The sequence below is a fragment of the Ochotona curzoniae genome, unplaced genomic scaffold (assembly GCF_017591425.1).
Source record: "Ochotona curzoniae isolate NIBS_2020 unplaced genomic scaffold, NIBS_Ocur_1.0 contig_2754, whole genome shotgun sequence".
Classification (NCBI taxonomy): Eukaryota; Metazoa; Chordata; class Mammalia; order Lagomorpha; family Ochotonidae; genus Ochotona; species Ochotona curzoniae.
Genome location: NW_024465582.1, coordinates 24,222,018 through 24,237,998, shown reverse-complemented (window position 1 = coordinate 24,237,998; position 15,981 = coordinate 24,222,018). Strand labels below are relative to the sequence as shown.

The following is a 15,981-nucleotide window of genomic DNA, read 5'->3' as shown; positions in this document are numbered from 1 at the left end:
GGATCCTTCTTATCACTGGGTTTTTTTTTTTTTAAGATTTATTTATTTTGGAAGTAATAGTTAGAGATCTTCTATAAGCTCATTCCCTCTCCAAATGGCCAGCTCTGGGCCAATCCCTAACCAGAATTTTCATCTGGATCGTCCACATGGTGTAGCAGGGACCCAAAGAGTTTATGCATCTTCTGGTGCTCATTCCCGGCCATTCTCTGGGAGCTGCGTTGGAAGTGGAGTGTCCAGGACAAGATCCATTGCCTATGAGATGCTGGTTACTGGCAGCACTGTAACCCCCTGTGCCACAACACTGACATCTATCATTAACTTTAAGAGGCATAGTTACTGAGAGAGATTGATCTCCCATCTTCTGATTCCCATACTATGATTAACATTAGATCTTGATATTTGCTTAAGTCTATCTGTATGTATCTTCTTGCACATCATGACACTGAGGCTGGCCTTGTGGCATAGCTAGTAAACCTGACACCTCTAATGCCAATATCCCATATGGGTATGTTGGTTTGTGTTCCTGACATTTCGCTTTTTCAAAAAAAGATTTATTTGTATCACAAAGTCAGATATACAGAGAGGAGGAGAGACAGAGAAAGATCTTTCATCCAATGATTAACTCCCCAAATGACTGCAACGACCTGCCAAACCCAGGAACCTGGAACCTCCTGCAGGTCTCCCACATGGGCGCAGGGTCCCAAGGCTTTGAGCCGCCCTCGACTGCTTTCCCAGACCACAGGCATGGGGCTGGGTGGGAAACGGAGCATCCCAGACATGAACTGGTGCCTCTATGGGATCCCAGTGCTTGCAAAGCAAGGATATAGCCACTGAGCCATCACACTGGACCCTGGATACTTTTTAAATGTATTGCTATTTTAATTATTATTAATGAAGTTCTCTCATTTGTTATGTATTTAATTGACTACAATATTTGTATACATCAGTGTTGTACTTCTTTTTTTTTTTTTTTTTTTTTACTGTGACAAATCTATAGAACCAAACTATCTTCTCTCCGTTTCTAAGCATACAGTCAAATAGTGGCAATTGTACTGGCACTGTTAGGACACTGATCTTCAGCTCATCTCTCATCCTGCTGAAATCACTCCATTGGCTTTTACCATGAGGACCTGCTGGGAGGCTGGCATTCTCAGGCTGGTTCCAGCAGTGTCACTTCAGCCCTTGCCCACTCACGGCCCCCTGAGCTTTCTTGGCAAGCTTGTGGTAGCTGGGGTCAAAGCTGGGTGTGTAATCATGAGCGGCTCTTTTCATTTAAAAAAAATCCTTTACCATTCACTTCTATTCCTTATTCATCATGTCCTCCTCTTCATTTGCCAAAAAATATTTTCCCAGACAGACTTTTCTGACATCTTCCTCTTAATCTTGTGCATAGCCTTACCTATGAACATATAGGCAATACTCTGCTATGCTGGACAGCTCTTTGGTATCACACATTCACATAACTAGACCGGAATTCATCTTCCCATGCATAGATTTGCAAACAGAAAAACAAATGCTTCATCAAATAAGGTATGTTAAGAATTTTGTTTTGCTCTGTTTTACACAATACTGGAAAACTAAGAAGTATCTTATTCTTTGGTTTGCGCAGATGTCAATTCTGAGTAATATTTGTTCCAACATTTCATCACTTTTGCCTTGCTCCATGTGGACTATCCTAGTCATGGTGCAAAGGACGACAGGAACGGAAAGTCTGATTCGGAGACTACTTTGTATATGAATTCTCATAATACGATTTTCTCAACCAATTAATTAGTTAATGCCTGTAACTTGGAGCATAGTACTCTATCTTCATCTCTTACACACTTGTTGCTAGGAAAGAAAACAATTATTAAAAAAGGATCTTTGAATGTTATCTGTAGTGTTTGTTGGTACCAACAGTAATAACTTTTAAAGCCACCTTGTAGGCATCTTGGAGTAGATTAAATGAGTTAATTCATCGAAGTTACAAACCAGGATTCTCATTGTGAAAGGTGCTAAACTACAATAAGTGGGAGAAAAGGAGACGGGTGAACTCTGTGGTATGGGGCTGGAACTAGAGGCCATCACTATATAGTTGGAGTCTCTGCCACTCTTGAGCCCTAATCTAAACCTGGCTGTCTAGGGCAAAAGGAAGATAGATTCTGCTTCTGTCACTCTACCTTCCAAGTACTTTTTTTCTTTGAATAAACACATGCAATTCTATTATCACCCGCATGCTGTACATTGTTAATCAAGGCTTGTTCATCCTCCCTATCTGGACTTGGCATTCTCAAAGGTGCATCTCCTATTTCTTCCGGTTTATCCTTAGAACCCATTGAGTTCTCTCTCTGTCTCTCTCTCTCTCTATATATACACACATACACACACACACATATATATATATTTGATTTTTTTTTTATTAAGAGTCCATATGGGAGATCATGCAATGTTTTTCTTCCTGTGTCTGGCTTATTTTATTTAGCAGAATATCCTGCAGGCTAACCCACACCGTGGGAAATGATATGACCATTGCTTGAGTGCTGAAATGTTCCGTTGTATGGACATACTGAGTCCTTACCCACATGTCTGTGGACATACCCCTAGGCTGCTTTCATCTTAGCTATTATGATGGGACTCCAATAAACACAGGAGTGCAAATTTACAAGGTGGTTATTCCACTTCATGTTTTTCTGTGTGTATGCTTAGAAGATGGAAGCTAGGAGTCACAATTTTATTAAGATGTATTTACTTCTTTGGAAGAATTACCAAAAGGGACACACATTCCAACCAGGAGCCAGTAATACTTCTGGGTTCTCCCACATGAGCAAAGTGCCCAAGTACTTGGGCAATCGTCTGCTGCTTTCCCAGACGCACTAAAAAGGAGCTGGGTCACAAGGTAAAAAGCTGTACTTACCATGCCACAGCACCAGCCCTACCAGTTACTTTTTTTTCTTAAGATTCATTTATTTTTGTTGCAAAGGTAGATTTTACAGAGAAACAAAGATCTTCTATCTGCTGGACGATTCCCTAGGTGGTTGCTAATGGCTCCAGGGTCCTTTTCTGGGTCTCCCACACTAAGGCAGGATCCCAAGGCTTTTGGCCATCCTCCACTGCTTTCCCAGGCCACAAGCAGGGAGATGGATGGGAAGTTGAGTAGTTGGGATATGTAGCAGTGTTCATATCGGATCCCAGTACTTGAAAGGACAGGATTAGCCAATTGAGCCATTGCACTGGTTCTTACTTACAGATTTTTATGTGTGATCTGCAAAAATGTTTGCTTATGTTTGATCTTTTTTTTTTTAACCAGGTTGTCATTGCACTATTGAATTATATAAGCCCTTTATAAGATTTGGGTATCAATATAGCTTGTGAATTTATTCTATAATTTTTGGGTACTAACATAAATAAATCTGCTTGTTCCAGATATCTTCTGCAGTTAGATCTTTGAATGTAACAGAAATCCTTATTTTTCCGTGATTTTGAAATCTGCAATTTTGCTAAATTTACTTATCTTGCTACCTTTTCACATCTTTGGGAGATTTTTATCCATAGGACAATCTGCAACGATTTTTCCTTACTTATAACTAATTTACTGAGCAAAAGTTTTTTCCCTTGATTTTGGACTCATTCATTTATTCTTATGGCCTCAGGCTTTAATAATTTCCAAGACGTGATTGCAATACAGTACCTAGATTTCTACTTAGATCTTACATGTATTTTGACTTCTGTTTTAAAGTCTAACTTTTGATCAGGAAATGTAGTATACCTCCTTTTGATATTCTCAATTATTTTTGCTTGCATTCTTTGGTTTTCTTAGGACTGTTTGGCTCATCAGTCTTTATGCTTCCACACAGATTTTAGTATTTTTGAGAAAAATGCCATTGAGATTTTGATAGGGATTGCATATCTGGGTAAATGGATATTAAGTAATGATCTGATCCTTGAAGATGACATTCTAACATTCGTTTACACTTTAATTTGTTTCATCCTAGTTTTATAGTTTTCCATGTACAAATCATCCTTTTATTATATCCTGGGCTGAATTCTTTCCTAGAGACTTTAATGCCTTCTTGATTTGTTTTGCGGTTAGGTCTTGAAGCACAAAGCTGAATCTTAAAATTAATGTCCATTTCGAATTCTCTAATTTTATTGAGTTTATTTACACGTGCTGCGAATTTATATGGTATGGTATCTTAGGGGACTTTACACAGTGGTGTCCCTGGCAGACATGCCACTCTTCCTGACGCAGAAGTTGCCTTCTTCTCTGCCAATTGCTGTTGCTAGGACTAACAGTACCATGTTGAACACAATAACATGGTCTTCGTTGTCTCATATTGCATCTTAGCAGCAAGACTTGTAAATAGCTCTTATTATATTGAAAAACTTTCCTTCTATACCTAAACTATTGAGATTTTTGGTTTTTATTAAATCAGGAATGTTGCTGGACTGTTTGTTTTCTCTGGATAAACAGAGGAAGCTGATACATACTTTTCATTATTCTAACATAGTGCAAAGCACTGATTGACTTGAATATGGTAAACCAGCTTTGCATGGCAGTAGGTCCTGCTTTGTTGTGTCTTTCTGTGTTGCTGGATTTAGCATGCTAATATTGTATCAGGATTTCTGGATCAATGTTGTCAGAGAAACTTGGCTGAGGTTTTCGTTGTGTGAATTTTTTTCCCCCTTAAAAGATTTATTTTGATTTGAAGGGTGATTTGAGAGGAGGGAGAGAGCGCGCTTCCATGCACTGGTTCGCTCCTCAAATGACTACAACAACCAGAGCTGAGTCAATTCAAACTCTGGGAGCCAGGAACTTCTCCTGGGTCTTCTGCATGGGTGCAGGGTCCCGAGGACGTAGGCCATCCTCTGCTGTCTTCCCAGGCCAGTAGCAGAGAACTGAATCAGAAGTGGAGCAGCTGGAACATGCAGACAGCCTGCAGGTCCCTCTTGTGATGTTTTTTGCCTAAGTTTCAAGATGATACTGGACTTCTAAAACGTTAAAAGCAAATGTGATAGTAAAAAACAAGCAAGCAAACAAAAGTCAATAGTAACCATTAAAATTACTTTTGAGCGTTTTACTTTCCCTTAAAATATTCTTAGTTCATATGAGTAAGTCTCTGCTGTGCCACATGACACCTGCTGTTCCTGGCTGTTTCGGTTAGCCAAAAAGCTTACATATACTGCCTTTTCTTTTCAAAATAATTCATTAAAAACAAAAATTTTCAGTGATAGGAGAATGTTCTCATCTGCTGACCTTCTCCCCACCTGCTGGGCTGAAGGCAAGAGCCAGGAGCTCAAATAAGGTCTCCCAGGAACTCAGCCCTCGCAAACATCACTGCTGTTGTCCAGGGTCTGCAGGAGGCCAGAGACAGGAAGGCCCAGCGGATCCAGGCACACTGGTGTCTTCCTGGCTAGCCTGAAGGCCTGCAACAGCCACACAACACTCCATTTAACTCTGTTATTCCTGTTGATGTTGAGATTTCCACTTACTAGCAACCTCAAACAACTGTGCAACACATATCAGTACACTGGCCTTAGTGTATATGCTCAGACTGCCGAAAAGCAGGTTTTAGAATGAAGTAACAATGTATTTTTCAAAATACAACCTGCAAAACAAGATTGCATAAATTTATTTTTATTGTTGAGCTGGATTAATGTGCTACTAATACTTTAAATGCAAGAGTTTACATTTAGTATATTACTTTTGAAATACCGATGAACACACTAAAATAAAAAGCCAGTAATTAATCAACCTTATACATAATTATAGAAATTCAGTGTATACTTTGAAGATACAGACATGAGTTTAAAGTCCCAGTTTTGGTATTTAGGACCTATGTAATACTGAGCAGGCTATTTAACACTGTTAAGCCTTGATTTATGTCTTTTCCTGGCAAATTGGGAAAGCAGTAGTGTTTACCTGAATAGGGTTGTCATGAGGATTCATATACAAAGAGTTTCTTCAAAGGCTAACATTTTCATAGCTCATGCTGTTAAACAACAGAAGCATGTATCTAGTTATGCTTTTAAAAAATGAGAATGAACACTAAAAATTCCTACCAATGAACTCGTTATGAGTTTTTAATTTTAAGATTTTATTTTTATTGGAAAACCAGACAGAGAGGAGGAGAGACAGGAAGATCTTCTGTCCGATGATTCACTCCCCAAGCAGTTGCTGGAGCTGCGTTGATCCAAAGCCAGGAGCCAGGAACTTCTTCCAGGTCTCCCATGTGGGTGCAGGGTCCCAAGGCTTTGGGCCATCCTCGACTGCTTTCCCAGGCCACAAGCAGGGAGCTGGATGGGAAGCAGGACTGCTGGGATTAGAACCAGTGCCCATATGAGACACCAGTGCATGCAAGGTGAGGACTTTTAGCTGCTAGGTTACCGTGCCAGGCACAAGTCTTTACATTTTTAATATAAAATCTTCATTGTAACCTCTGACAATCAAAAGGTACTGATGTGTGGGCAGAAATTAGAATAGAACAATTTCCATAGGCTCATAAAATTTAGAAAATACAAAATTCTAATTAAAAAATTTCAATAATAAGATCTGGGATTAGGCTTATCAGACTGCATTGTTATTGTTACCCACTGGTATTTTCTGAGAATGAACTTTAGTTATGACGGTTGGTAGTTTGTAAGCACTATTAACTTAGGAATGGATATAAAAAGCAAGCATAAAACTTCAATGTTGCGGCTGATTTCATGCATTCCTTTTAATAGAGTCTTAAGTACTAAGATTTCCTAGAGGTATGATCACCTCAAATCTCCTCTATATATAGGAAATTATAACATGCTCATTTTCAGACATCAAAAAACATTTAAAATAGACATCACAAAACCTATCTGTAGTTTAAAGGTCAAATTTATTAGGAGATTAAGAGATGTGTTATATGTGGACTATAAATACGGCACAGCTGACTTTATTCACCGTCAGGCACAGAGAGTCAGTGCCAGCCTATTTTGTGGACACTCTAGTTCTTTTGTTCCAAGAAAAGTTTGCCCCATAAGACTTGGACTTGGGCTTAGGAATCTTCTTCTCTTCCACATCATAGCTCCATCCTAGAGGAAAGAAACAAAACCAAAGCCATGAGAATAGCATTAAGTAGACTAACTGGAGAACACAGCAGGCAAAGGCTACTGTTCAAATTTAATGTGGACTTATCCTCCAGAGGAAATGTCAACACATCTGAAAGATAAACTTAGTAATTTGTTCTGTTACCCAGTACGTCAAAACATTGCCTGAACATGATTTGCTATTTATCAAATTAAAGGTGTAACCCAATTCTTGCTCAATTACTGAGCAAAAATTTCATGTAAAAACTTATTTCTTATTTTATATGTGACTTTAACAATTGCAGTGAGGAATATTGAACAATACAACTTATCTTGACTGTGCTACAAGCTGGTGTTTTTACAGTAGAACTCAATGATGCAGAAAAACATGTGACACAAATTACACAGATTGCCAAATTGGACTAGACCACGACCTACCTGGTTCAGCTCTCCAGACTTCACCAGGCTACTGGCGAAACTCCAATGTTTTCAACATTTGTTTCAAGTGCTATCTTTACTGGCCGGAATTGCACTGAAGCACTGGCTAAGGATTCAAATTTGTAAGCTTTGTCCAAAAGCCTAATGCTTCAGAATAGGGTTTAGTATGTCCTGGAAACTTACACTTCAACTGTTAATTCCATGAGATTTTTGTAAAGAAAATGGGAAACTCCAGACTGAAACTATGTAATTTCTGAGAGCTCATTTGCCCCTCCCATAGTCATTTCAGTACTCATAATTTTGTTTCATAATGGATTTGTTTATGTATACATTTTTAAGTCCTGTTTTCAGTTCTAAAATATGGAGAACAAAATCAAATGACCCCTGCAAAAATAAAATTAGATCACTTTTATTTCCTAGGTTAAATTTTACTAAAGATTTTTCCACTCCTATAATATAGCATTCTCTTCTCAAAGGACTAAATACATCTTTAAGCATCTGATTCATGCAGTCATGTATAAAATGTCCAAAATGAATACTATCTAATCAGGGGCTGCTTCATCTTATGAATTCTAAAAACTTCCAATGTCTCTTAATCAGTTTAGTACTTTTTGCCATAAAGTTCATTAATAGCTCCTTAACTGGAATTCAATTTTGCCACAGAAATGAAGCTTGTGTAACTGTGATTACCAAAGTATATACTGTTCTAAAAAGGAAAATAACAACACTTAACATAATGCTCCAAATTAATGTTTTAAATACTTCATCTATAGGAGAAGATTACATTCCCATTGCTAGAATTCTATAGTCTAATAACTATAAGAAAGTGGGAAAGTGGGGAAGTAAATTATGTCTCAGAATCCAGGAAAGGTAAGACTGCTTCAGCTTACTTGTCCAATTTTAACCTAATTTTGACAAAGTAGAAAAAATTTGTTTCCTATCCATTTAAAAAAATTAAAAAGTTGTGTTTTACTTTAAAAACCTGCACTTATAAAGAACATCAACAATAGCTATTTCAATTTTAAAAATGTTAGTAATAGTACCTACTGTCCAAAGTTGTTCTGAGGATTAAACAAGTTTATTCATGGGAAGTGCTTAAAAACAAACATGGCACGTAACCATCATTGTATTGGATTCTATGAGAAAGACATTTCTAATAAAACCTTTATATAAACTATTCCCTCTATACAGATGAATAAATAAAGGCTCAGAGTTTAAGTGCCTTGCACAGTCTCACTCAAATTTGATTTGTAATTTCTAGGGATATTTGTTGTGTAGATGTAAATCAATCGATTTCTATTGGGGCCTTCAATTATCTGTAACTTCACTTAGATGTTTTGGTAAGCAAATTAATACTGTAATCTGATCACAGGAAGTTCAACAAATTTCTGAAATGTTCCACATTAAATAATACATGATATGGATAATTAAAAGAAAAAATTCAGGGACCAGCATTGTGGCAAAGTGGGTTAAACATAAGCTGCCCGCAGTGCCAGCATCCCATAAGGGTGCTGGCTAGAGTCCTGACTGCTCCACTTCTGATCCAGCTCCTTGCCGATGCGCCTGGGAACGTAGCAGAGGATGGCCTAAGTACTTGAGCCCCTGAACTCTTGTGATAGACTAGAAAGAAAGATGCTGCAGGCTTTATAACCATTTGAGGATAAACTAGAGGATGGAAAACCTCTCTCAATCTGTAACGCTGCCTTCCAAATAAAGCAAAGCTAAGCCTTAAAAGTAGTTGCTCAAAATAGGTACAACTGAAGATGCACTCATTTAACAAATATTACTGACTGCCTACTCTCTTAGGGATTGTGTGTAGACCCTTAAGGTGTCTATACTCATTCAATGAAAACAAAAAATACTGACTTCTTTGTTAGCAGGAAAGAGAACTTAGTAAGTAAATGTATTATACACTTGTAATTGGTCCTAAAAAGTAATGCATTAAAAACATATACATGCTAGTGAGTATTAAGCATCAAACACTTCAGGTACAGTATATAGGGAGCCCTCGCTCCTTGAAAAGGTAACTTTTGAGAAAATACAAAAGATGAATCTCTTAGAAAAGAATTTCCAGGCAAAGAGAAGCACAATTGAGAAGGCTTTGAGACAAGAACATGCGTGTGCAATGCATTGCATGTTTTAGGCCCTGTTAACAATTTTAAATGTATTTTGATTGAAAATTTTTAAAGTAAGCTTATAGGTTGTGTGGGTCATAAGGGAGATGCCTTAAAGATTTAATACTGACCAATATGAAAAAATAAAACATAAAATAAACAGCCTAAAATGCCATAGACTAGGATTTTAGTTCAGATTGACATAGAAACTGTTACAACTACCTCATAGGTGAAACTGAATTGGTTTAAAAAACAAAAACTAAGAATTGCAATATTAATTCCACTCATTTCCTTTGAATACATACAATTTTGGACGTGGTTTTCCTTTTATTTCTGAAAATTTTCAGAAGAGACTAACAGTCCCTAGAAAGCTGCCACGTTCTGCAGCTGTAAGGGAAACAGTTGCCAGTGCAGATTGATAATGATCACTGGGAGGTTAACCAAGGCTGCCATGATCTTTTCTTGCCAAAGGATGAACAAGAACCTAGGTTTCCCATCCCGAGTCTCTCAGCATTCAGTCTTTACCTCAAAGACATTAGGAGAGCAAATGCGGATGAAATGAGAAAGCACTTGGAAATGTTTAGAAATTAGTACTTTGCACAAACACCTGAAACTCGCTCTCCACTCAGTTTCCCTTCAGTCACCAGGGAGAAAGTTTTATTCTAACTGCATCTGGACTGAAACACATAGATCTATTATCTGTCCTGGTTACAGAGTTTTAAAATGCTATCCAGGCCACTGCAATGTGAAATGGGAATTACACATCCGTAGGAAACCAACCTGGTTAGGCACTCTAACTACAGAGTGAGCTGGCTGTTAGGAACGCTGTTACAGGGGCTGTTGATGTAGAAGTATCATGAAAGGTACTGGAATGTGGATGCGCAATCAAAGAAAAATGCGCCTCAAAGAATCCAGCATTTAGGGCCCATCTCTACAGTACTGCCCTACCAAAACCATTCATGATTGTTACGGTATAAAGGTCTTTTTTTCCCTCACCTTCTTTGGAAAACAACTTTGTTCCCAAAGTATAACAAGCTTCTATGATCATCTACAGAGTGTGAGGAAGTCTGGTGGCAATTCCATAAAAAGCTGAAACTAAGATTAGAACCTACGTAAGTCTCCCTTTGGATTTAAACTTTTCTACATAGGGCCGCTGTGGTGAACTCTGGCTTTCTGTAGAGCGACTGTTTAGCCTTATCACAGCTCCAAGCATCCCCTTCTCAAGTGTTTACTTTCCTGAAAGATCCAATCTACTGGTTCCAACACACTTGGATATACAGGTTGCTGGAGCAGGCGCAGTAAAGCACTAGCTAAAAAGACAACAAAATGAAACACCCCCAGGAGTAACAGCATTGTAAGGACAGAAATGTGCATATTCAACTGAGTAAAATACATGCGTTATGATTATTTTTGCTACTTCTGGTTTGCAACTTGTTCCTCAAGAGAGTGTAATATAGCTCGTGAGGAACAGTATGTGGAAATTTAAGAATGAAATCATACTTGTGAAATGTTTGAACTTCTAAGAGTATCTCTTTCAACCCTAAAATGTTTTATTTTTAAAGCAAAATCCAGAGTAGTTCTTCTGAATGAGATCCTGAAAGTGAAAACACTCCCACCCTTTGAGGTCTGCTGACGAAGGTGTCGTCTACGGTCCCATATGCTGTCCTATTACAATACCGAAAACCAGCCTTTGCTCTTCCCAGCTGTGTGACAGAAGATGATCAAAGCAACTGAGTCCAAGACAGCTGCCCCAGGGATGGGGTAAAGCTCCCAGGACTGCCGTCACTTCCACTGTGCAGGCTAGCCAGATGGCGTGGATTAACCACAAAGCCAGCCAGCAGCACCTAGGGCTAGAGAGGCCGAGTCCCTCTGTGTTTCACACACTGGAATGCTTTCACAGAAACATTTTGAACATTAAGCCATAGTATCAAAAAACTACCTCTGGCAAATGCTCCAGCAAAATTAAAATGTGATTTTTTTTTTAAAAAATAACCCACGCCCAGTTTCTTTTACAGAAATATGCCAGTTTTGTCAGTCTCCACACTATGGTTATGACGGTTTCCTACAATATGAATGCTTGGTGTAATCTTTTCAAATGCCAGAAACAAATCAACACACTAGCATCTGAAGGAAACGAGACCACTGCAGTTAAATTATGAATTCCATGTACAATATAGAGAATTCCATTTTTATGTACAGAACCATTTCTTTTATGGTTCAGTAATGCAAAAATGCAAGGAAGCATTCATTTCTTTTATTGTTTGTGAAATGTGGCACCTGTGATAACCTTGACTCTCAACCTGTGAAAGGTCTTTCTTCCCATTACAGCATAATCGCAGACATTAGGTCAGAAGGGCAGTCAATGTGAATATTAGTCATTATTTAGAACATTTTTCAGAAGAAAGAAAATATAGGGACCCATGTTGTGGCAAAGCAAGTAAAACCAGCACCTGCCAACCCAGCATCCCAAATGGGCGCTAGTTGATGAGCTGGCTTTTCTGCTCCCTATCCAGCTCTCATAATGGCTTGGGAAGGTAACAGAAGATGCCACTCATACGGGAGACCCTGATGAAGCACCTGGCTTCCTCCTCCTGGTTCAGCCACAGTGGCTGTAGCTACCTGAGGAGTGAACCAGTGGATCTTTGTCTCTTTCTCTGTAAATCTGACTTCAGGGCCAGCATGATAGCCTAGTGGCTAAAGTCTTTGCCTTGAATGCACCGGGGTCTCATATGGGCGCCAGTTCTGGTCCCAGCAGGCCCACTTCCCATCTAGCTTCCTGCTTGTGGCCTGGGAAAGCAGCTGAGGATGGCCCAAAGCTTTGGGACCCTGAAACCATGTGGGAGATTCAGAAGAGGCTAGGGGGTTCCTGGCTTCGGATAGATTCAGCTCTGGCCATTGTGGCCTTTTGGGGAGTGAGACGATGGAAGGAAGATGTTCCTCTGTCTCTCTTCCTCTATATATCTGACTTTGCAATAAAAATAGATCTTTAAAAAAATCTGACATCAAGTTAAACAAAAAAACCAAACAGCCAAAAATCACTCTGAGATTTTGGTGTAACTAGCTTGGTGTACGGGCTATGCAGGGATTCCTGGACTCTTTCTTAATTCTTAATAGGCTAGACTAAGACCCTCCCAAGCCCACACCATGTACATTACCACTATGAGAAAAAGCTCTGAGTTCCACAAGAGGACATCTTCTCGGGAGCCTTTGCAGTTAGGCCAAACTTCTTGCCACCCACAAGAGCCAAGGACTGGGACTTGTTACTTGGAGGTCATAAAACGCTAAGCTTTGCCTGCAGTGCTGGTATCCCATCTGGGTGCCAGTTTGTGTCCTGGCTACTCCAGTTCTAATACAGCTTCCTGCTTATGGCCTGGGAAGGCAGAGGAGATGGATCAGGTCCTTGGGTCCCTGCACTAATGTGGGAGGAAGTTCCTGGATCTGGCATTGGATTGGCTCAGCTCTTGCTATTGTAGTCATTTCAGGGGTGAAACAGCAGATGGAAGAGCTTTCTCTCTCCCTTTATCTTTGTCTTTAAGTTAAGAACAAGTTTTAAAAAGGCGATTTGAAAGGCAAAGCAATAGAGGGAAAGACAGCCAGATCTCACTGGCTTGCTCTCCACATTACTGTAACAGCCTGACCTAGTCCAAGCCAGAGCCAGGATCTCGATCCAGATGTCCTTCAAGGGTAGTATTTAGATTATCACTTGCTGACTTCTAACCTTGCAGGTTAGAAGGAAGCTGGATCAACCAGGTACTCTGGCACTGGATGCCAGCAATGCAAATGGCATCTTTGCTTGTTGTGCCACAGTGATGGGGGTTTCAAAGGAAAAAAGCTTTGTAAGTAAAACAGTCTTTGTATGCTGTAGTTACAAGTAATTCTGGTTATTTGTATCTGTAAATTTTCCTACTAACCCCAAAATCAATAGTTGTGGTATTTCTGTGGTCATTTGTGACATGCACAGAATAGCCAAAAATCTGAATTGACCAGCACACATGTTCCCAGCTAAGGTCACGCAAGGTAACACTCTGCATTCTGTTGGAGCTCTAACCTTGTAAACAAGCGCACTTCACTCGGTCTACTTAGTTCCGTATGTTTGTGCTTCCTGTCTGTAGTGTCATCATTAAATGCCGTCCAAGTGCAGTGCTGAAGCACCGTCTCGAGTTTCTATGCACGAGAAGGCTGTGACGTGCCAGTGTGGGTGCTAGGTACATTCTGCATATCAATTACAGTGCTGCTGGCTTTACATTCAAGCATGATGACTCAACGGCGTATATTAAATAAGGTATATTTAAACAAAAACCCATAGAGCAGTTAATAGTAAGCAGTTCATGAAAAGATACAGCCAGGATATTTCCATTAAAAACAATAGTTGAGTATTTTGTTAATTTAGTGCTTGTGGTGAATATAGAATATGATAATCATGAACTGCTTGTTTTTCTCATCTTATGGTGCCTGCATCGACTCCCTCCTCAAAAAAACAGTATGCTCTCCATTTGTAATTTGTCTCAACGTTTCTTCAGCTTATACAAATTTGTGTCAACTTGGCCTTTCAACTGGTTATAATAGATGCCTGAGCTGTTACATTGAAAAATCTATTTTACTTACATATATTTTAAATGTTAGTCATTTTTTCTGGAAATTTTCTAATCGCTTTCCTAATTTTATTAGATGTCACAAACATGTCTAATAAATTCACCACTTAAAGGTGAATTAAAGATAGGTTTTCTCACTGAAGACAGGTGTACCTTACGCCATAAGTGCATGAACTCTTTCTTGGCTGCAAGAGATAGACCCAAAGTAGCAAGAGAATGTTGCTTTGTTACTATAGTTTTTAATTTTGGAAATTGGTTTTACAATCTGACCATTCAGTGATCCTTGTAAACAGATTAGTGGTTTAAAGAGGCCTGTTCTCCATTGGGGAGAAATAGAATCTGGTTAGTCTTTTCTGTTTGAGCACAATCAATCAAGAATTTGTACTTGGTGAGAAGAGAACATGTCTTTGGTAGGGACTATTAAATTTCCCAATTATTAAGCCATAATTGAAATGCCATAATTGAAGTTACAAGCTGTCTGTGTGATTATGTCTATCAACAAGTCTGAAAGTTAGAAAAGTCTTTACTTCTCACTGTGCCATGTAAGTAATGGCTTTCTACCTCTAGGTGGCATTTGTGAATTAAATCTTTAAAGAGCACTGTCCTGATGATCTTAGAGAGAAAATCAATGATTTTACAAAATGAACAATACTACAACTTTCAGAAAAGAGCTTGAACTCCTAACACTTTCACTATGCTAGAATGAAGACAGTGTTTTTTTCATGGTGGGTGGAATGCCATAGCAAGTTAGGGCACCTCTTGGAACACCTGTATGCCATGTGGAAGTGCCGGGAGAAAGCAGGATGGCCCATGTATGTGGATTTCCACTGGCTAAGTGGGAGACGCTCATGTCATTCTGGGCTCCTGGCTTTAGTTGACCTATCACTGGCTGCTGTGGGCATTAGGGAAGTAAGCTAGTGGATGGAAGATCTTTCTCGCACTAACCCAGTCTTTGAAATAAATTTTTAAAAATATTTTTAAACTATTTTATCTTTATTAGAAATTCAGATCTACAGAGAGGAGGAGAGACAGAGAAGATTTTTCATTTGATGATTCACTTCCCAAGTGGCCATAATGGCTGGAGCTGCGCTGATCCAAAACCAGGAGCCTGCAACCTGGGACCTCTTTCTGGTCTCCCAAGCAGGTACGGGGTCCCAAGCCTTTGGGCCATCCTCGACTGCTTTCCCAGGCCACAGACAGGCAGCTGGATGGGAAGCATGGCTTACAGAAAATGAATAAAAATTTGCTAACGCAAAAATTCTTTCTATAACTCTTGCAAATAAAAACCTAGAAAGAGGTAGGGAGAGATCTTCCACGTGCTGGCTCACTGTACCCTGTTTGGAACACTGGGCCTGGAGGAGCTGCCCGGAAGTGCTCTCCTGAGAGGCACAGTCAGCTTGGGACTGTGGGCACTCTGCTTGTCCTCCATCCCTCCTCCAACACGCAGCTCTCCTGAGTACTTTTTAAATCCTGGTCCCTTTTTTGTACTTATGTCTCTCCTTTGATTCCTCATCTCAGGTGGGGGCATGAGCCTGCAATACAAGTCTGATACATATTTCTCTCAACACTTGCTCCTGAGATATCTGTAACTCATTACATTTTAGTGGAGTCATGCAATATTTGTAAATGATGACTCCTCCAGATTTTGGAAACTTTCCGAATATTCTTACTTGTGGTAATAAAACCATCTGCACATTTCAATAACAATCTGTCCTCCTTTTGACTAGGAGGTAACTGGAAGCACTCTTACGTAATCAAAGTCACTGCTTACCTGGAGTGACATATTTGAAAGAGGTCTATTT

The 15,981-nt window shown here is 39.4% G+C and overlaps 1 protein-coding gene across 2 annotated transcripts in view; it reads right to left on the bottom strand.

Moving 5' to 3' along the window:
* Nucleotides 1-6,826: 6,826 nt before the first annotated feature.
* The window catches only part of NDUFS4 (NADH:ubiquinone oxidoreductase subunit S4), an 86,353-nt gene continuing 77,198 nt past the window's right edge, over nt 6,827-15,981 (bottom strand). For both annotated transcript variants that reach the window (XM_040977530.1, XM_040977529.1), the window contains one exon: nt 6,827-7,041. In XM_040977530.1, the coding sequence (XP_040833464.1) occupies nt 7,029-7,041 (13 nt within the window). In that variant the 3' untranslated portion in view covers nt 6,827-7,028. The remainder of the gene's footprint in view (nt 7,042-15,981) is intronic.